General features: G+C 51.1%; 2 protein-coding genes across 2 annotated transcripts; both read right to left on the bottom strand.

Moving 5' to 3' along the window:
• Positions 1–1,911: 1,911 nt before the first annotated feature.
• Positions 1,912–5,082, bottom strand: GPH1 (Glycogen phosphorylase; the record flags this gene model as incomplete). Its single annotated transcript, XM_014692594.1, has 7 exons — positions 1,912–2,322; positions 2,387–2,459; positions 2,559–3,475; positions 3,545–4,051; positions 4,114–4,379; positions 4,459–4,779; positions 4,920–5,082. The coding sequence occupies 7 exons, from the start codon at positions 5,080–5,082 to the stop codon at positions 1,912–1,914; spliced, it is 2,658 nt and encodes an 885-aa protein (XP_014548080.1).
• Positions 5,083–6,925: 1,843 nt separating this feature from the next.
• gna-3 (Guanine nucleotide-binding protein alpha-3 subunit) lies at positions 6,926–8,309 on the bottom strand (the record flags this gene model as incomplete). Its single annotated transcript, XM_014692596.1, has 6 exons — positions 6,926–7,025; positions 7,085–7,323; positions 7,383–7,512; positions 7,569–7,697; positions 7,757–8,102; positions 8,186–8,309. The coding sequence occupies 6 exons, from the start codon at positions 8,307–8,309 to the stop codon at positions 6,926–6,928; spliced, it is 1,068 nt and encodes a 355-aa protein (XP_014548082.1).
• Positions 8,310–15,244: the final 6,935 nt, after the last annotated feature.

The following is a 15,244-nucleotide window of genomic DNA, read 5'->3' as shown; positions in this document are numbered from 1 at the left end:
CAGGCACTGCAGCACCCTGGTGTTGGCGCATGTGCCAGCGACGCTGCATCGCAAGCCCCAAGCGCTGGGAAGAGAGCCACTTCAGAGGGCAGAGCTAGACTGAACTTTGAAGGCTTGCCTCAACATCCGCCGAGAAATGTCGCGAAAGGCGGTGCTGGGAGCAAAGAATTGATCAAGAAGCAAGAAGGACAGCGAGGAGAGCATCCAGAAAGCAAGAGTATCAGTGGTGAATAACGACGTGGGGGTTCCCTAGGAGCCAGCGACAAGTGCTGACACTCGCTCTTTCCTCTTAAATCATGGCTGCATCTATCTGCCAATTTATTTGGACATTCGGCTTCTTTGTCGCTCAGATAACTTCCGAGGCTTCATGCCAACAACGCTTGACCCTTCCGCCCAGGTATCGGGATATCGATTCCCAACCACACTCTCGGAGCAGTGCGCATTCATAGAAATCCTCTACCCGACAAATACAACAAGCCACAGCGACAACCGAATTTACAAGTGTAAAATCCCGTTGCACAAACGCCTGGCACTCGGCAGGCTGGCACATCCGAGATGGTTTGTGACGACACCAGACTCCCGACGATGTTCAAATCTGCACGACTTTTCATCGACATGCATACTAATCCGGAAATCTTGCCACGACTTAGCTTCGGGGACCAGCTAGCCAACTTCGACGGCAGCAGTGGACACTCGATAGTCTCCATGCAATTCTGCATCAACAAGGGCCCAAGTGGCTGAGAATACCCATCTGACACGTCGATTTGTCGTGCAAAATGCGTCGAATGTTCAAGAATACTAGTAATGCCTTGTTACCCCTCCCCCGCCACGGCAGGGGAAAAGGATGTGCATCGGGACCTTGACAACAAACGGGCACAACACGCACCTACGTCATAGGCGTTGTTACGGCGAGTCGACAGATGATCATAAATTCAAGGATCCTTTACGTTGTCCTCCTCTTTCTGCGCCACACGCCCCTCAATTTCATCATCATGGCAGGGTGCCCAACGACAAGCGAAATCTGCATGTGCGAAAAATGCATTTTGTGTCCAAGCCCGCACACCGCGATTCGTTCAACCAAGTTGTCCTCCGGCTGCAAAGCAGGGACCCGTCTCCAACATTGGAGAACGCCTACTCCGTACTCTAGTTCGGACCCCAAAAGCACCTCGGCGCCAATGCCCTGTCTTTTCAGAGCTGCGCTAAAAAATCAATGTGGCCTGCACTCCGTACCCCTTCAAGGGACGCAGAGATCGGGAGGGACTAACGCTATCTTAGCCAGGAACATGTCTTTTGTCTGCCTGGCCGCCATGCTGAGATACTTCTTATCTGCTAATGCCCCATTGCGTCCTCCGATCTGGTCTGCCCGTCCATCGCTGCCTCAGTGCAGAATCGGCGCGGCGGGCCGAGAGGCGTCAGCATTCGTGGACGAAATGCTCCGGCAACCCATGGCAAACAATCCGATGCCACCCTTGGAACACGATTCCCCGAGAAGGAAGGAGAAATTGGCCATGAATTCAGGTCCCTGGTACTCAAGCCACAACCCAAGCTGGGGACGCGGGCCTACCCTTCCAAGTGTGCTTCGGCCCAGAACCTGAACCCGGTGCTACTATCCGTTGCGATGACGTCGTTTCCTGCAGCGAAAACTCATGGTGAAAGTAGCTGAAAGCTACCAGACAGCTCCGATATACTCGCGCATCTTGTACGAATACTATTGTGATCGCGTCGCATACGTTACTATTTAGTGTATATGTAAAGCTATCCATAAATATACCCTAATGAAAATAAAATAATACTAAAAAAAGGACAAAAGAACAAAGAATTCCAAATGCAAAAATCATGTGTCCCCCCCTGAGGATCCCAATGTAGTGATCTGTTTACGGGACCCAGATGGTGCTAGTCCCAAGACAAAAACTAGTGCCTGTCAACAGCAAGCGGCTCAACGTTCCAAATCTCCTCAGCATACTCATTAATGCACCGATCACTGGTGAAAAAGCCCATGCGAGAAACTGACGTGATGCATTTGGCGATCCATTCATCCTGGTTGCGATACGCCTCATCTACGAGCTGATGCGTCTCAATGTAGCTGTGGAAATCGTCCGACACGAGATAGTAGTCACCATGCTGGCGGACTGCGGCGATCATGGCGCTGAAGTCATGCGGGGTGCCAAACGTGCCCTTTTCAATCTCGTTGAAGACCTTGTCAAGGTCGGAATCGATTGTGTGGGAGCCATAAGTGTGAGCGTGGCGGAGGTCCTCGACGTCCTCGGAGAGGTTGCCAAAAAGGAAGATGTTGCTTTCACCGATTTCACGCGTAATCTCAATCTGCTACCATTAGAGGTCTGAAGCACACGGTTACATACTGAACCTTGCAGTGTTGGAGACTTACGTTGGCGCCGTCGCAGGTGCCAATGATGAGGCCGCCGTTGAGGACAAACTTCATGTTGCTGGTTCCAGAGGCCCTGTGAAAACGTCAGTACCATTTCGTTCAATGAGAAGAAGTCTTCTGCCTGCTCTGGATTCTCTGAAACGAAACAGACCAATGACGAGGGGAAACATACTCTGTTCCAGCGGTCGAAATATGTTCGCTAATATCCGAAGCAGGACAAATTATTTCCGCCTTGCTCACGTTATAATCCTCCAAGAAAATAACCTTGAGCAAGTCACCAATATCCTCGTCCTTATTCACCACCGCGCCTACCGAGTTGATCAGGTGGATAATCTGCTTGGCCATCCAATACCCCGGCGCAGCTTTACCGCCAAAGATACTCACGCGCGGCAACTGCTTCTTACGTTGGTCGGGCGTCATGGCCTTGAGGCTCAGATACCGATGAATAACGCCAAAGATGTTCAGCTGCTGACGCTTATACTCGTGGATACGCTTGACCTGCACGTCAAACAAGGAGGCAGGATTGACAACAACGCCAGTAGTGTCCTTGATGTGCTTCGCCAGACGCACCTTGTTGGCGTACTTGATCTCTGCCCACTCCTTGCGAAACTGCTTGTCTTGAACGTGCTTCTCCAGCTGGTTAAGAAGCGTTAGGTCCTTGAGGAAGTCATTGCCGCCGCATTTGGAGGCAATCAGTTCGGACAGGCGGGGGTTGGCTTGGTGCAGCCAGCGGCGTGGTGTAATGCCGTTTGTGACATTGGTGAACTTGTCCGGGCCGTAGATTTCAACAAAGTCCTTGAAAATGGTGGTCTTGATGAGGTCCGAGTGGAGTTCCGCCACGCCATTGACCTTGTGAGAGCCGACGATGGCCAGGAACGCCATGCGTACCATCTTGGGCTGGGATTCCTCAATGATGGATACCCGGCGGAGCATGTCTCTGTCGTCAGGGATGGCCTTTTCTACGCTTTGCAAAAAGAACAGGTTGATGTCGTAGATGATCTGGAGGTGCCGAGGGAGCAAGTGCTGGACCAGGCCAACAGGCCATTTCTCGAGGGCTTCTGGGAGGACCGTATGGTTGGTGTATCCAAACTGCCATTAATCCTCATTAGCTCGTCATCCAGAAACATAACGGAACGCATACAAGAGGGAGGACTTTACAGTGCTCGTGACAATTTCCCACGCGTTATCCCACTCCAAGCCTTCGATATCGACCAGAATCCTTTGCAACTCCACAATCGCCAGCGTAGGATGTGTGTCATTCAACTGGATCGCCACCTGATCAGGGAACTCATTCCATGACCTCCTGGATTTCTTGAACCTGCGCACAATATCATACAGCGACGCTGCTACCCAGAAGTACTGCTGCTTCAGACGCAATTCCTTGCCACGCTCAAGGTTATCATTGGGATACAGCACCGCGCTTATAGTTTCTGCGCGCTGTTGATCCGCCACGGAACTCTCATAGTCGCCGCTGTTGAACTTCTGGAAGTCGAATTCTCCGCCAGAGGCTTTGCTCGACCATAGACGGAGGTTGTTGGTCGTCGGAGTGTCGTAGCCTGGGATGGGGACATCGTAGGCAACGGCCTGGACAATCTCGCCGGCTTCCCAAACGGATACAGTTTTGCCATCAACTGTTTTCTTATTAACCTGGCCAAAGAATTGGATCTACAGGCAACTACACGGTTAGCGAGATGTTGTTTCGGAAGATACGAAGGAAGGAGGCATACGTCTACGGTCACATCGTGACGGGGAAACTCCCAGGGGTTAAAATCCAACCAGTAATCAGGAACTTCGACCTGATATCCGTCAATAATCTCCTGCTTGAAAATGCCGTAGCGGTATCGTAGGCCGTAGCCCCATGCGGGAAAGTTCAACGTAGCCAGGCTGTCCAGGAAGCAGGCTGCCAGGCGGCCCAGGCCACCGTTTCCAAGGGCAGCATCGTGCTCTTGCTTGACAACATCTTCGATTCTGAAACCGAGCTCCGCAAGGCCGTCTTGCCAGCACAGACACAAAGTCAGTCACTTACACACAATCATAGCAATCAAATGCGAAAGCGCGAAGAAACTGCATACCTTGGGCGACGTTCTTCAGGCCAACATTCAGCATCGCATTATCCAGGGCCCTGCCCATCAAAAACTCCAGGCTCAGGTAATACACTCTTTTGGTATCGCGGTACGTCTGACGCTGCTGCGTCCTGTTCCAGTGAGTGATGAGACGGTCGCGAAAGGCAAGGCTCGTAGCAGAATAAGCGGCGATTTCGTCGCAGTTGAACATGCTTCGGGCGAGTGTGGTTTCCACATGGCGCACGACTTCCTTTTCGAACCCGTCTTTGTCAGTGAAGCTGGTTATTTGGTTTCGCTTCCAGGCTTCCCGCTGAGGCTCGGGGATGGAGGCTGCAAGTCGATTAGCTGCGGTCTCCGGCAGACATGGGTGCTCCCGAGTAGTACAAGCATCATGTGAGACAACAACGGCAGGACAAAGTCGACAATCCGTCTTCCACCATGTACTCGGCAGTTATTACAGCAGCACTCACCCTCAACGCTCTTGATTTCCCCGGGCCCGAAGCCCGTAAAGGTCCTCTTGTGCTTCGGACGAGAGATGCCAGCAGGCCCAACACCACCAGTGATATCCACAATGGGAGCTGAGGTGGAGGGGCGACGTTCCCTCGTCGGCAGTCGTTGTTGTTCAGTGGCCATGGTATGGACGTCTAGGAACTTTAAATTTCAAATATCAGCCAGTCTTTCACGATAGCAGCTTTCCCAAACTTCAATTGCTCGGAGAGCAAATTGTCACGCACAGGGAAGAGAGAGCTTCGGCCTACCTCGAACCCCGGGTAAGTAGTGGGCTGTTGCAGCTTCGGAGGAGCACTTGAGAGCTATGGTGGGGTGAAGAGCAGCACTCGAGGGTGAGGAGGGTGAAAGCGGGGAAAGACCAACAAGGTGAGCTTGACGAGAACAAGAAATGCCAACGTACACAGCTAGGGACTTGAAATGGCTAATAAAGGGCAACGCGAGCAGGAGAGGGGAAAGGAAAAGGGCCTGGCAACAACAGAGCTTAACACACCAGACACCACGGCCACATATACTTTCCATTCCGTCATTGTGGCCTTGTCCATCGTCAATCCATGCATTCCGTCAAGCTTTTCAGATGTACGGCGGTCCAGATTGGCACGCTGGACCTGGCAACGCCATCGTTCGTACGTACATACACTATTAACGGTAGCCCGGCCGCTCCGGAGCAGCAACTTGCCCAAGTAGGCCATAGGCCACGGTATCTAGCAATGTAGACTGGCCCAGCATGCATCGAGGGATATGTCTCCTCATCGTGCTGCTCCTTTGCCATGCCATGACCATCTTCTCGCAGCACGTATACAAATCATGCAGACGTCATTCTGCATCCCGACTCTCCTCAACGTTGGTCCTCGCGCTACCGAGGAGGTGTCTACATGTCTGGTGTGGAGAGGCCTTGAGCCATCTCCCGACCACGATGGAGCTGGTGAGCTATTACGATGCGGCCCCACAACTGTTCACGGTCGAGCCGCCTTGGCCACCAGCATATGGGGACACGGCAATGTGTCTCGATAGCTGCATCGACTTTGAGCATGAGGTGGTCCATGGCATACGGCAATTGGCCAACTTCGGGCGCTAGGTTCGTCAACCCTATTTGATTTTTCCGCTGTCTGGCCTGTGCTAGACGCGATCAATTGATGGCTGAAGGCATACCGAGTATAGCTGAAGTGGACGAACACCTGGTCTTTAGTATTTCCATCATCCTAGAAACACTATTAAACGAAAAGTTTTTGTTGAAAAAGAAAAAAGAAAGGAAAGGAAAAAAAGAGAGAGAGAGACAAGGAGTCGAGCAGTGCACGCTAAACACTCACCGAAAAACGAATTCATTATGCTAGCATTATTTACACGGCTGGGGTATTCGGGACCATCGTGCTCCCTGCTGCTCAATAGCAATCACCACCACACACCCGTATCGACTCTGCAATCATTCAAGGCCTTTTCTTATTTTTATCGACGCCAACCGCGAGCCTTGACCTTTCTTTCTCCAGGGATCCTGACATTTCCGCAATATCCAAATTGTAGAGAACTCGCCCTCCGGATAGTCATATCAAACATGTCGTCATTCCAGTCTTCACAAGACTTCATCATTATCCGATGTACTGAATTGCATAGTCTTGTCTCCATTCAAGTCCTTCTTTTCTTATCGCCGTAGTGCCGTAAGCGCCAAGCCACTGTGAAGGGCTGAGGGTCGCACATTCAAGCCTGTGCCCGCGCGCCTGCACTTACAGGGGCTGCCGAGTAAGAAAAGGCTCGGCACGGGTGACGTTTTTTCGCCGTGACTGGGTGAATTAATATGGCCATCTGTATTGGCCGGGTCGTGAAACAAGTAAAACAGAAGAAAGCCGCGTCCGTGGGCATCACCAAACGTACGAAATCAGGAACGCCCCCCCAAAACTCCATGAAATGCTCTAAGACGCCAGCACCCTGTAGTCCGCCTGCTCAAATCATGAACATAGTACAGCGGTCCCCATCATAGGATTCCCGAGTCTTTCAGAGCATTGTTCAAAATGGTTTCTTTGACGGCGGCAAAAACGAGTCGAATATTCGATGTGTCTGTAGCTTGTGTCAAGCTGAATTCGGTTGTCAGCACACCGGCTACGCAGTACTTGGTCAAAATGACAAGACTTACTGAGGATATAGATTCAAATGTGCTCGGTTCACCTGATTGAATCGCCACAAGAGATATTTTGCGGCCTTGTTCACGTCGTTTCCTCCCGAATAGTCTGGGAAATAATTTCCCAATGGCGATCGAGTCAGCTTTTGCTTGAAAATGTCAACCTTGTTGAGGAACAAGATGATGCTAGTTCTCATGAACCAGCGCGAATTCACCACAGAATCGAACAGCAACAAACTTTCCATCATACGGTTCTAACATCGCCGGTCAGTCTTAGAAGCTCGTGATGCCCAGCAAATTAACATCGGCTAACCTGGCTGCTCTCCTCGAGGAGAACTTGGTCATATTCGGAGAGAGCGACGCAGAAAATAATTGACGTAACGTTCTCGAAGCAGTGAATCCACTTCTTTCTTTCGCTTCGTTGCCCACCGACATCAAACATACTATCCGGAAGTCAGCATTGACGTTTGATTGGGAAAATGTGTAAGTGTAAACGCACTGAATACTCAACTGGCCCATTTGAAATCTCGTTTCGTATATGCCAGTGGTTTTGGTACGAGCTCGCAGCACATCCATTTCGTTCGGCAGGTAGTCGGGGGCAACTATTCGTAACACCTCCTGGAAAAAGCTATTGACAATTGTGTTAGACTTTGGGTCTGAAGATTCAGAGATAGAGACACTGCTCACTATTCTGCGGAATCCATGAGATAGAATTCGGTCTGGTGCTCCATCAACCGCTCTCTCGCAGGGTCGGCCCAGAGCGACTGAATAGCTGCGCCAACTTGGGGATCAATGTGTGCCTGTGGGCCAGATTCGGCTTGATATTCCATCAAGTACTCGATGTGTCGCCTATTCTCTTCCAGTTGCGGCTCAATGTCAAATTGTTGCATCGCGGTGATGACGGCTTTTGCGCATTCGACAAGATTTTTAAATACAGTGGGTCGATAGTTATACAATTCATCTTCTGAATATCCCTTAAGATGGATGATTTTCATCTGCTTGACGATGGTAGACTTTCCACTTTCGCCAGAACCTATTCAAACAACAGTTAGCCAGCGACAAGAGAGTGCAACCGCCAGGTATCACAGTCTCAAAGGGGGGCCTTGGGTGCCGTACCCAAGAGCAAAATTTTGCATTCTTTCCGTAGCCTTTTCGAATCCTCCTCTATTACTCTGTCGATGGCTTGACTCTTCTTCTTCTGTTCCGCCTCCTCGCTGTTAGAGCTCATACACCCACCCATGATGAAGACTTTTCTTCCTCGACGCTTCCACGCCGGCGCGAAGGAGGCTCAACACCAGGAGCTGGCGAGCTGTGCAGTCAATGGTCGTCGCCGATTGATGCAACTATTCACGCATTGCTGTTGTCGATTCGTCGCGGTGGGGATGCGCGGCAGCACAGCAAATCTGTGTCGATTGCTATCAACAACGAGCAGCCCAGGTCGGTTTGGCCCGTAAGATGGCCCGGTCGGCGTTATGTGAAGGTTGTGCAGCTGTCGAGCAGTATCAACAATGTACCGTGAGCTAATATTATGTTGTATTGATTCTCGTTCGCTCGCTCGCTCGCTTTCTCTGCTAGGCCACTTCCTTGCGGGGCCTGCTTACTCCGAGCTAGATGACGGCCAGTTGGGCGGAACTAGCGATTGTGAATACTCGAGAACGAGGCTGGGGGACAGGAATAGTTCGAGCCTCGTTTTTTCTGACAGAGTTGCCTTGTGTATGTTGCCGGTCAGAGCCGAGACGGGGCAGAGGCGACGGGCTGGGAGCAATGGGCAACGACAGGAGCAGCAAGTGACGACCACGGGAGTAATAAGATCATGAGTAAGTGAACCACCAGCGGGAAGGCCTCAGAAAGGAAAGGTTCGCTAAAGGCAGGCCGTCTGTCAGCGAGGTGACCTCGAGTGCTCTCACTAGCCAGCCCGAGTGCTGTTACTGGCGCAGCAGAGGACAGGTGAGCGGCAGGCCCAGAGAACGACAGGGCGAGGTGTGACAAGGACCAGGACGGGGACGGGGACCGGGTCGAAGCCACACCAACTGACGTGGAGCGACGGCGGGGGGCGTTGGGTGGATGTTTGGGGGTATGGTGGTTCTGGTGAGTATTCGAGGACGGGAGGGTTGTTGGGTGCTCGAGGGTGGATGTTCGACGCTGCAACGGAGTCTTGGATGGAGCAACTCGGTGCTTGCAAAGCGAGTGAGGATGGAGCGAGCTCTGGGTGAACGTGGAGGACTGGAGGTTACGTCTAGTACTAGGTCCAGTGACTCCAGTCCAACCCCAAGCCAAGCTTTCAATGTTCTCCTCAATGTCACGGACTACGGCGCCTCACGCCCGCGCCTCACTTCCAACTGCCTATAATACTCCATACATAAGACTATGCAATCGCCGGGCCTTGGTGGTCCATGGTCTTTGCAAATACCGTAATGACAGGTCGCTGTCGACACTCTTCAATTGTTTCTGCATCACAGAATAGTAGGCAACGGCGGTGTCCCAACCAGGCACAAGAAAGAGCACCAGGTGCATGAAAGGAGGGGAAATGGAAACATTGAATGTGTGTATTGTACGGACTCGATGTACTACTGGAAATGCACCGCGGCCACAGGGGTGCGATTGATAACAACGTGACAATTTACCAGCACAATGCATTTGGACACGCCGTCATGATCCAACCAACATCCAACACATCCAGCCGCCATCAATCTACCGACCCACTGTTAGCTCAACATGAACGGACAGGGTAGCGCAGGGTCGTCCTACCATCAAGTCATGTACGCCGTACTCCGTTGCTTTTACATTCCGCACTCGAGGACAAGTTGAATCATTTGTTTACTCTGTTAGGAGAGCACCAAGACCCATGTGCCGAGACACCTGTGGGAGACCACCCAACACAGCGCATTATGCCAATCTACTGTTCCAGAACGGCGCTGGGATCTAAAATTATACATACATGCAATATAAGGCGATACGATATGTGAGCGTTCAGTGCGCAGGGTGGTCTGTTCGCATCGCAAGCCCAGACCGCGTAGTCGACTGGGTGGTCCCGGGCGTTGGGTCATCCATACTACTAGTAATTTGAATTTGAGCCTGTTGTGGTTTGAGAATTGAGCCAAAGTACTTACGTACTTAAGTAGTAAGATGGCAAAAAGCCGAAACAGCAAGAAGCCGCGCGCGAGCGTCCGAGGCGTCTACTATTCCCAAGGCTCAGCGCCAATTTCAAGTCCTTCCTGGCCAAGCAGATCAAGTATTTAATGAAGCCGGCTCTCAGAGTACCGGTGGCCTAGATAGTCAAATCGCGCACCCGTTTCGTTTCATGACGATACGGTGGCAGGCAATACATGGTACCTCCAAGTAGGTAAGCATTTGCCCACCCCCGCGTCATTCTACGCCACCGAGTGGGCATATACTTGCTGCCTATGCACGGAGTATGGCGGGCATATTATCAATCCAGGGTTGCTCGTTTACACATCATGAAAAAACATTTGCCAATACGTAGCCTGCAAATCTATGTACTATAAGCCTCGCCTAACAGACCCAACTTAATACTACTAGTAATGCTTCCGAAGTGCCGATAGCCCTAGTTCACAGTCGCAGTAGGACAATAAAAACCAGAGGTTGCTTGTACCACATTCAGGAGTGCTCATTGTCGGAGGCCTGGGACGAAATGCAGCAACTCGCAGCCTCAGCGGGAGGACCTGGTGTGGATGGTTGGTGCCATGAGGCACCGAGGTGGCATAGTACAACAATCAGACAAAGATACCAGTACATTGTACAGAGTGCATCTGTATGTACATGCTGTACTCCGTAGATAGTTTCTGTTTTGTGGCATCCCGGATGGACTCCACGCTGCGCGCATGCATCGTTTTGGGTTTTGAACACACTTCCGGCATGCGACAATGGAAGACTCAATACAGAGGTACTCACAGGTCGAGTTCGAGTCCATGACCCGCGCCTATCTTCTGAACACATGCGAAACGACGACTCTACTAGGTTCCTGGTTGTTGTTGTTGCTGCTGTTGGTTCTTTTTTTGTGAGGCACATCCTGAATCTCACAATTCCTGGATACACCAACCATGTAGAAATAGATGGCCTAGCTCATTTACCCAATCTGTCCATCGTTCGTATGGGGCTGGTTGGTGATTGCGCGTCTAGGCCTTAGTTTCTTAGGTTGGCTACTGAGAAATACTTGCTGTGCGCGCGCGCGTGTGTGTATATGTATGTATCTTCTCGAAGCCGGGAACAACCTGGCAACGGGCAATTCGGATGAACAGGCAGCATTCGAGTCAGCTCAGCCCATCTGGCCTCGCTAATGGTAGAGAGCTCAGCACTATTGGTGGCTTTCGATGACCTGCAGGAAAGGCGCGTTGAAGGTCGGGAGATCATGGCGATGGCCTGTGTACTGAGTAATGTACGAACTAGTCATTACTGGGACTGATGATCATATCTCGGCAAGCTTGTTCTGTCAAATCGTTTCGCCGTTGTTTTCTCTTTTGGATGGTGGACGGCCGCCCATGCTCGCAGTACGGAGTACTACCACTCCCACCATTTGTGTACCCCTGTTCATACCATTGCCACGTCTGTGGGATATTCTCCATGTCCGGTCGGGCGGGCGCGCTAGAGCGAGGTTAGAACAGGGACGGAGTAAAAATGACACTGTGGAGAACAATTTGCTGGTTGGCCTGCAAAACCGCACAAATTGCTGGTGTTGGCCCCTGTGTCCATGTAAGAAGCTTGCCAGTTTGCCAATGTCTATCGGAATATTGAAATGGTTGGCGGCCAGAACAGCCACTTGGCCAGCCTTGAAACCCATGGTCATCTCAGCAAGGCTTCCAAGAAGCCGCCATCCTGCAAGCTGACTTGGTATGACTAAGCAGCTAAAGCCCACCGTTCCTTGACGACAGACCCACCTGGATGATGGAGTCGTGTCGAAGCTAGACCACGATGCCGTTGATGTCTCAGCATACTACCCGCACTTATTAGTCGCTGACGGGTAGTCATCTCTATTCTGACAGCCAGGACCTCGGACTGGAAATTGCGCCCAGATAAACGCGGCCATACCTCGTCTCGACGACGTACATACAGTATGTACTATGTCCATCCCTACGGAGGATATGGTCGACATGTTGCTGTCCTGTCGTTCATTGGCCACTGACAGTACATGCTAGACACGAATTATTGAGTTACTAGTTCGAGGCTCGTGCGAAACATCAGCTACCGTTGGTGTGCCATAGAAACACATCTAGCCGTCCATCACGCACATAAGCCGACAGGGGGGCACAAGAGTGTTCAGAAACGCGACCTCGAAGCTTCCTCTTGAAGCTGTTGTTCAAACACAACGCATCATGGCTTGCACGGCGCCACCAACCAACTCATGAGGCTGCCATACATCGTCTGGTACTGCTGCTATGCATGCTGCGCTCTGAGGGACACAACACACAGTACTACTGCAAGACCCAAGAGTCGGCGGCCTGGCTCTAGCACTCACTGTCTTACAGTCCACGAGGTCTAAAATTTCACCCCGGACTTCATCCACGCAGTCTTACTTTCTTACCGTGCCATAAACAGCCACGGAATACGAAATACAGAAGCCAGAATCCATCGGAGCGACGGACTAGGCGGACGTTGCCATGATTGGCGCGTGGCAACTCAGCCGGGCGAGACGCGAGAGCTCAGACTGGCATGGCGATCAAGGGACCCAAGACAAGATCGCCACGGCATCCTGTTGAAGCAAGGTGAAACCTCCACCCAGTGTCCGCAGCCGGCGTCCATGGTAGCGATGGGGAGGATGTTGTTTTGTCACTTCTTCCACATCCATGTGCAACTTTTACCAAGTACGGAGCATGTACATCTCTAATATTTACGCAGGGTGTCAGCAAGACGCAAGAATCATTGGCATCGTTGAGGCTATTCAGGTTCCATTGATTCGGATTCACACCACGAATGATAAACCTAGACACTCATCGACTACTTGCACAAGGTGTTCGCGTGACTTATAATCTCATTTTTTACAAGGCGAACTGAATAGTATGTATTAAGCATGTTCCCTTCTTTTATTAGACATGAGCCACCAGGGGCCATTACAACACATGGAGCGGAATCCCAGCAGTTGACCAGATGCGACATGGGTTTACACGTGGCCCAATGGACCCAAACCGTTGTGGCCTGGGTCAAGTTTCCTGTACCGCCGGCCTCGGTATTGAACTCTGCAGAAGTTACGGAGTACTACTGCAGAACTAACAAAAGGAATGTGTACTCCGTAGTCGCTGCCGGACCAGCTTTAAAGTGACAGTTCGGTTTAATCCGGCACCATCCACGTGTTACCGTCTCTTCAGGATGGCAACCCCATGTGCTGGAAGCTGCATTCTGTATGCCGCGGAAGCACCACAGACCAGGAACTGGGTTACAATGTGAGGACACAAGGTGCATGTGTGTGTATGGCTGGGGCCCTTTTGTGAAACCAGGTAACGGCATGTCTCGAGGAGTACGGAGTACGTAGTGGCCATATTCCATGAAGACGAGGCTTTGTCTCATGCCCATTGCAACACAACGTGGACGCCAGACGTGCACAATACAACCTCAGGCCCGTCGCAATGTCAACAGCACAAAACTACGGAGTACTCCCCTCAGCAAAACATGAAATCAAGCACCTCGAGCCCCCCTGTCAAGGGGCCCCCTTTGGTGGGTTGGAATCATTAGTACTGGAAATGCGATTTGGTGGTGGTCGGGTGTGGACCAGCCACAGACCAATATCAAGAGTCAAGACTCAGGACAACGTCGACGTGTGCTGATTGCGCAGAGTGCGAAAATTGATGAAGATGAAGGCACATGCAGCCACGCCAAAAACCTTGGGCGTCCCGAGACCCCCTCCAACGCCCCTGGCCTTCAGCAGCCTAATACGGTGTCGTGCATAAATAAGCATGTGGCTTGTACATGTAACTGCTACTAAGAGATTGGCATTGGGCCTCACTGATTGGACAAGCGGTCCGGTGCATGTGGGAAATTTGGAATCCCCTCCGACGACGTGGTGTCCTGCATCGCCTTATTATTGCGAACCATGAAGCCAGATTCCATATCAAGACGTATTTCAAGTGCGCAGATCATATCAAGTAGGCTTCGCCCGAAACTTATTGCAGAGCCACTACCCAAGGGTCCAAGTGTCAAATGGCCCTCAAGTGCTTGCTCAAACGAAATTGACTAGAAAAATCAGGGAACATTCATCAATCATGGTACTCCGTATTTCGTTCAAAAACCAAAGTCTGGCGGCAAGCTGATCTTTCGTTTCACATCTTTAGCCAAATGACTTGGTACAGAGTACGGAGCGAGCAAGTAACTTCGTCCCTGCATCATGTCAGACTTGGCGCAGAGAGATCGCCGCTTCATGTGACTCTCAGTACGGAGTACGAGACTACGAGTCCGCCCCCTCTTGATCTTGGTTTCAAATATCCTCGACTGGGGATATGCGGACCGTGCCGAGAAGTAATAACAGCCATCTGCATCTTCTACTACAACTACTACTAGTACCACGACCGCAACAATAGCCAAACCCAACTCCAATTCATGGATCATGCGCTTTCTTCAACAGATCTGCCGGCATTCTCGCTATCCATCCCTTTAGCTCCCGCTTTCTTGTCTTCTTTTTCTCACATCTCTTGGATCTTTTAGTGCTGATAGACACCACCTGGTCCGTTGTTCATGCGCCTGCCGCACATACCTGGTGTCTTCATGGTGGGTTCTGTGTATTCGGAGATGACAGTCTACAGGTACAGATTGAGCGGATCCTGCTTTCTTCTTTTGATAATCACAGGAGACTCTCATAAACTCTACACATAAAATGCACCCTTTTGTGTCTGGCTAGCTTGACTAATAGCCGAAACACATAACATCCCTGAGAGTAAGCGCGTTAACTTGGGCGAATAGTTGGCCAGTCGAATACTCGACACAGCAAATGCTAGGAGAAGTTGATCAAGAGTCTGCATCGGAGATACACTAGACAATGCGCTGATTCCTCGAAATTTCTATTCCTTCATGAGTTATATAACATTATCACACCGTATTGTAGTGCTTCAGAGGGACGTACGAGTGCCAAGCACATTCACCCTCACAGCTGTCCGAATGTGTCATGTTACCACCGAAAAAGAGTCAAGAAAATAACATAAAATGCTTGGTTGCCCCGAAACCACACATGCA

This window comes from Metarhizium brunneum, chromosome 1 (assembly GCF_013426205.1).
Source record: "Metarhizium brunneum chromosome 1, complete sequence".
Classification (NCBI taxonomy): domain Eukaryota; kingdom Fungi; phylum Ascomycota; class Sordariomycetes; order Hypocreales; family Clavicipitaceae; genus Metarhizium; species Metarhizium brunneum.
This window is presented reverse-complemented; position numbering and strand designations above follow the sequence as displayed.